The 7008-nt window shown below is 39.2% G+C and overlaps 1 protein-coding gene across 1 annotated transcript; it reads right to left on the bottom strand.

The window, feature by feature from the left end:
* Nucleotides 1–1729: 1729 nt before the first annotated feature.
* On the bottom strand, nucleotides 1730–4678 carry LOC138939280 (cuticle protein 64-like). Its single transcript, XM_070306931.1, has 3 exons — nucleotides 4461–4678; nucleotides 2500–2721; nucleotides 1730–2104 (listed from the first exon to the last, which is right to left on the bottom strand). Exons 1-3 carry the CDS (start codon nucleotides 4470–4472, stop codon nucleotides 1835–1837), a joined length of 504 nt encoding a protein of 167 aa, XP_070163032.1. The 5' UTR covers nucleotides 4473–4678; the 3' UTR covers nucleotides 1730–1834.
* Nucleotides 4679–7008: the final 2330 nt, after the last annotated feature.

Raw genomic sequence — 7008 nt, 5'->3', positions numbered from 1 at the left:
TCGTCGGGACACCGCCGGCGCAAATTAAATTTTTGCGAAACGAGAACGCATAATTCGCCGAGTGTCACCTTTATCGATCCACCTTGGACAGAGATGTTGACTTTAAAGAAGTCGAATCGTTTTGTGAAACGGTCTGCGCGCGTGTCTTGTCACGTGCATAAAAAATTAATCGTCCGACCTTGCCTTTATTAAGACGAAAAATTTCATCTTTGACACATGATCTTTTAAAGATCTTTGCGTGTCAAAATAAATTCACGCATAATTAAATATTTTAATAAGCGTCCGATTAAAAAGATTATATATTACGTGTACAACTTTGCTTCCCCCGTTTTCCTATAGATGGCTTTAGCGATAAATAGTGGTCGAAATAAATAGATCATAGACGTCACGCGATAAACTTGGGCATCTGTCAACATAACCCCATAGAAACATTAGTCGATTTGTGTCTGCGTCATAAAGTTATTCTCGACTGAAAATGTCAGTTTACGAGGCAAATTCTCGTCATTTGCGGGAGGTTTTAATTTTCTGCTTCAATATGAAGAAATCTGCGACTGAGGCTCATCGAATGCTCTCAAATACTTATGGCGAAGCCGCTATTAGCGAAAGAACGTGTCGTGAGTGGTTTCGACTCTTCAAGAACGGTGATTTTCACGGCGAAGACCGGCATAGCGGTGAAAGAGAGAAGGTTTTCGAAGATGCAGAATTGGAGGCATTACTTAATGAAGATTCGAATCAAAGTCAAAAAGGGGGAGAAAGTAGTGGCTAGCGATGGACAATACTTTGAATCATAAATGTATAACTAGTTTTTTACAATAAAGCCTCGAATTTCGGAAAAAACGGCGGAAGCAAAGTTGTACACCTAATATAATTGATCTTATAATCTCAATTATGGATAAAAATATTTTAACTCTAATATTATTTATCAAATATTATTCTATAAGAATAGAGAGTTAGAAATTCAGGAGACTCTTTATTCAAAGACCCTTTAGTCTCTCTCCATAAAATATTCAATATCGCTACGCGGGATCAAATATTGAAAGGATAACAGACGCAATTTTAATGAGGCGCGAGTGCATGCTACATTATATAAAGCGTTATTACATAAAATCGCGAAATTAAAGTTACGCCAAAGTAAAAGGATCAAAACGGATCCGTTCGTCGATCGGGATAAACAGAATTCGCGGTTGCCTCGCCTTAGCCTTGATCTACTCTTAAGCCTCGCTTCTTCTCTCACACGCTGCTCTATACGCTCCTCCTTCTCACCTTGCGCAATCTCTTGCGTTCCGCTGGATGGACGAATAACTGATCTAACGTAAGACGGAATGTATAAAAGCCTCTAGCAATCCTGTCTTCGGTCAGACGTGACGGATCTTTGCGGGTATAAGATCGCGATATCGATCAGTAACGGCTTGTCTCGCTAAACCAAGTCGCTTAAAGCAACCGCGGAAACGAGAAATATAGGCGCACGAGATACGATAAAAAAAAATTAATACGCAATATCGAATAATATTAACGTATAAAGCGAGATATCAAAGGGTAATTCGGACAATTGATTGGACGATATAATTATCTGCAGGATCGTTCCTTGATCTTTATTCGTATACGTCCTTCGGACGATCTAAATGACTAGATGAGACGAGATGCGACGCCATTTTTAGCTTCCGGGTGGATTTTAATTTGGAATTAATTTGGAAAAGATTGGACGTGTCATCAAGAAATCAAGACGATGTAAAAGATGAAAACGTATATTGTAAACGTTGTACACATAGCCGATGCCAGCCATCACCTTTCCACCAACGTTACTCTCGAAGACTTTGCTTCGACAGTTTTAATATCAATGATAGTATCCACCGTATCCGTAACCATGGCCATAGCCGAGTCCAGAACCGTAACCAAGACCGTATCCAAGACCGTGACCGTATCCGAGACTATTTTGCAGATAGGTGACCGATGGTGGAACCGTGTATCCATAATGACCGTAGCTCACCGCTGGTGATGCGTAAGTTGGAGCGTAAGCCACCTTTGTGATTGTAGGTGCGGCGTACGCTAATTTGGTGATGGCAGGTGCAACGGCAAGCTTGGTGACAGTCGGAGCAACCGCGACCTAAAAGAGAAGGAAGAACATATTGTTTTATCCGTTACTCTATTTTATATTATATTTAGACACACGTAATTTTAAATTTTGAAATTTGATAACATAATTAATAAATTATAAATTTAGAAATTTTAATCTTTTCAATTAAACTTTAATCGACTGTCACTTTATCGTGTCCCATTCAAATTATGTTTTACCGAAATAATATACTCTACCAGCGAAAGCGCTGGTATGCGCGAAAACTTCATCTTGCCCATATTTAATTTTACGCGAGAGCTCGTTCGCGTGAATTACGAGCGAATAAGACTTAAATCTTCTTCTGGCTGTTGGCCACGTGATTGCCGTTACGCTGATAATCCTCAACCCGTGTCGTAACGTCCGGTTGAACGTTTGGGAGCTTTTACCTTGTACGTATTGGCGTAACTCGTTGCAACTGGAGCGTGCGCGTATGTGACCGCAGGTGCGATCGCCGCTACTCCATGACCTAAGCCGTAGCCGCTGCCGTAGCCGCTGCCGTAGCCGCTACCGTAGCCGTAACCGCCATAGCCGCCGTAGCCGTAGATTCCTCCGTAACCGGAGTAGAGACCACCGGCGGAGGCGTAGGCGACGGTCGCGAGAAGAAGGATCTGCGGTAAAGTGTACGGTGGACACCGGGTGAAAAATGTCCCTCGGATTCATTTTAAGTAGACGGTCCACATAAATCGCGACGTGAATTCGAGGCGAGATTTGATATACAACTTTTAATACCATCGTGCAATATAGAGAAAGCATTTTTATGCGAATATATACGTCTTTTAGTAGAGAGAAAATATGTGTCAGGAAACGCTTCTCTCTATCAAGCTCTGATAAAACTGAATAGCGAAAAATAAAAGATCACGATTTATAATATATTTTTTAATTAGAAGAAAGTGTAATTAAAAAATTATATAGATATATAAATATATTAGGTGTACAACTTTGCTTCCGCCGTTTTCCTATAGATGGCTTTAGCGGTAAGTAGTGATCGAAATAAATAGATCATAGACGTCACGCGATAAACTTGGGCATCTGTCAACATAATCCCATAGAAACATTAGTCGATTTGTGTCTGCGTCATAAAGTTATTCTCGATTGAAAATGTCAGTTTACGAGCCAAATTCTCGTCATTTGCGGGAGGTTTTAATTTTCTGCTTCAATATGAAGAAATCTGCGGCTGAGGCTCATCGAATGCTCTCAAATACTTATGGCGAAGCCGCTATTAGTGAAAGAACGTGTCGTGAGTGGTTTCGACGCTTCAAGAACGGTGATTTTCACGTCGAAGACCGGCATAGCGGTGGAAGAGAGAAGATTTTCGAAGATGCAGAATTGGAGGCATTACTTAATGAAGACTCGAGTCAAAGTCAAAAAGAATTGGCACGATCATTGGGAGTGGACAATACTTTGAATCATAAATGTATAACCAGTTTTTTACAATAAAGCCTCGAATTTCGGAAAAAGAACGGCGGAAGCAAAGTTGTACACCTAAAATATATATATATATATATTTTAATTTATAGTGAGGAAAACTGTAAATATTATAAATAATATAAAAAATATAGATATATAAAAATGAAAAAAAATTAAATGAATTATAATAGGGAAAACATATTATACGCACACACACACGCAGCATCAATTCCCTTTTAAAAATTCCAATGCAAGATTATTATAAATGACAAAGATGCAAAGTTTCTAAGCGAACAATTCGCGTCGTTCACTTGCATAGCCTTCGGCTTTATTTACGCACATCCAGGGTGATTTCAACTGCGTATCTATTCATACGATATGAATGAAACGAGAGCGTATTCTACCGTGATAAAATCGCGCCCGCGGCAGCAGGTAAAGTTCATAGCGAATGTGGATCGCCCGAGAATTTCTCACGATATTGCGAGTTGAATCTTTCTCTCTTTCTTTTTACAGTCTGAGATCAATTTTATCTGTAGATGAAAGCAGTATTATATAAAGAGCCGATTGTTATATTTTCGAAATATAAATATTTTTACATACATATATATATACAATATATATTGTGGGATCTGTGTGAAAATATTTATATTTCGAAAATATAACACAATCGGCTCTTTATAATATTCCTTTTATTCAGAAATATATATATTTCTCGAGAAGAATTTTATTCTCCACGATGACGTTTCCTTTTAATATAAACGAAAGAGAAACAAAATTCAAGAGATTTATAAAGAGAAATCCTAGAAAAATATCTAAAAGAGACTTTCGTCGTGCATTGCCTGGGAAAAATATCGTATCCCGCAATATATATATATAGACACGTTTCCCAGAGAAAAGTCCCGTCTACGCTTTTCCGCCTCGAGTATATCACTTTACTCACCAGCTTGAACATGTTGCTCTAGGCACTTGCGATCTCTTGTCGGTACTGTGGACTGACTACTACACATCTCGCGTACCCCGCTAGATCACTTATATATCCCCGGCGAATTGTTTTTGCTCTGTGGTAGAGCGCGTGCAGGGGGATCCAAGGGGGAGAGAGAGAGATTCGGAAAAAATTCTTTTTCCCTACCAATAATTTCAAGGCGAATTCGTAGGTAGCCAGGTAAATGGCGTGGTGTCCGACAAGTGGGGTGGGTCAGGCCCCCGGGACCCCCGTTACTCGCTCACCTAGATCCTTTGCGGATGACTCGCCGCGGTCATTCGCGCGAAGGACAAAGCTATTATCGGTTGGGCGGGGAAAAAAAAAAAAAAAGAAAAGTATCGGTTGTTCGATTCGCATCGTGAGAAAAAGCGCGTCCATGCCACCTTGAATGTATACGCGCGAATAAGCGCGAGATGAGAGGGAGAAAAAGAGAGAGAGAGATTTGTCTCTCTTTTGTCTCTCTTTCATTCTCTCTTCCCATCGGGCCCCTCGGTACTCTCAATCGCTTTCTGTAATTATTCGCGCGTCTATATACGATGTTGTCTGTGCACCGCGAAGCGTGAACAGAACAACATGGGAACCTCGACCGATCGAATGTGGCACGCGGTGGTATCGAGGAGAATTCATCCTCTTCTTTTACATTGTCATAATTTTCCTTTATAATTTTTCCTCGATTTTATTAGCTTCGCGATGAATTTTTTTTTCTTTTTTGCTTTCTATTTTATAGCTCATTGTTATGTATAAATTTTTACTTTATTTTATATCCCCCCCTCGATATTTTTATCCTCTCCTTTTATAGATTAAGGGAACGTAACGCGGACTTGTTATTATACGTTACGATATTATTATCGTATATTTTATATTTTTATTTCCACGTGTCATGTACGATATATTCTCGCGGCTTTGCTCTCCTTGATAAACGCATGATTTTGCATCGATCTCGATACTTCCTCGATCGAGAACGACTGGGTGTGTCAACTCGAGTGCTACTTCCGGGGCGAGAAATGAATTATCGCAACGAGTACGCAACGAGCTCGTGGAAACACGCTACATTCTTCGTTTATAATTAATATATAGGTGTTACGTGCGATTCAATTATTCATAGAATCCCGAGCGCTCGGAGAGATAATAATACGGGTCGCGCGCAAAATTATAAAGACTGTGTACTTCATTAATCGTAGAACAAACACATGTTTATGTACACTTTCCTGGCTCGCTTCGTTCAATGTCGTGTATCGACAGCCTTGCTGATCGCGATGGGATATCTTCGTCCTCGTTGCAGCTCGCGCTTACGCATCGCCTTGTATACACCGCCTTGTAAACAAAGCAAATGTGAAAAATTTCCGCGTAATCAACTTGTCTTCTTAACAAAATACATGCTACGTCATACAAATGCATGCACTTTTCGCCTTATAAAGAAACGCCTATTAAACCGCTCATTTCCGCTTGCAACGTGTGGATGGTTACTTTAAAAATTAAAATAGCAATTTTATTCTTAGAAATTTTTTTTATCCCTAAATTCTTTGACCCATTTGTCGGTAGTTTAATAAAATTTTCTCTATACATAGTTTACGAGTAATTTTTAGAAATTACTTAAATCGAAAGATTGTTGAAAGATTATATCGATTGTAAAAAGTTTTTTATAAAATTAATTTACGGAAATAAATTTGAAAATTTTAAAAGACGGTTGGTCAAAGCGGAGAGCCATGCACAGTCGAACAAGGATGTACAATGAAACGCACAAACATATGTATATACGAGCAACTCGAAAAGAATCGATCCGGTATCCGTTTTACGTGATACATGGCATACATTTTTTATTTATATCGGAAAACATGTCAGCCCCTAGCGTTGTCGAATAAGTCGTTTCTCTTGCTTATCCCGTCGACGATAAGTGAACGCTTGTAAATGCGTCCTTTTTTGTCAAATGATAGAAAAAACGATACGACGATTATTTTCCTTTTTTTTTTCCTCTCCTATATAATTACGTATGGTCGTTTGCGACCGGAGTCATTAAGGAAGATCGAGCGGAGACGCGAAATTGCAGGAGGAGCCGCAACGAGGGAAAACTGGAAAACGCTGTGATCTAAATCCTGAGTTTATTAATTGCGCCTGCATTATTATCATTAGTCATTCCTTTGCAAACCACACGTTTGCCTGGCAGAGTGTCCGACTTTCCCACCCACCCTCGTTTCCGTCGTGATTATGTAAACACCCTCGCGACAAGTAGACAGATTGTTGTGGACAAACATATCTGTGCAGCTTATTTTTAAATTTCATTCTAAAAAAATATATATCTCTGAGAAAGAAAAAATAATAATAATAAAGATTACAAAAGCTCTCTTTTAAATATTACATATAATCTCGATTTTCTAGTACGGATTTAAAACGGTTTTGAAAGTAAAATCTTCAATTCACGAATTTCCGAAAATATATAGGATCGATTTGAAGATACGGGTGGAGTTTTTCCGAAATAAATCGCCTGATTTTTACTTTACCGCCGGTT

Source organism: Polyergus mexicanus, unplaced genomic scaffold, assembly GCF_030449975.1.
Source record: "Polyergus mexicanus isolate NDT 795.1 unplaced genomic scaffold, iyPolMexi1.0 SCAF_14, whole genome shotgun sequence".
Lineage (NCBI taxonomy): Eukaryota > Metazoa > Arthropoda > Insecta > Hymenoptera > Formicidae > Polyergus > Polyergus mexicanus.
This window is presented reverse-complemented; position numbering and strand designations above follow the sequence as displayed.

Coding starts and splice junctions, on each gene's coding strand:
- LOC138939280 (XM_070306931.1), bottom strand. Junction 2,105..2,499: donor GTTACGCCAATACGTACAAG/GTAAAAGCTCCC, acceptor CTTCTCTTTTAG/GTCGCGGTTGCTCCGACTGT.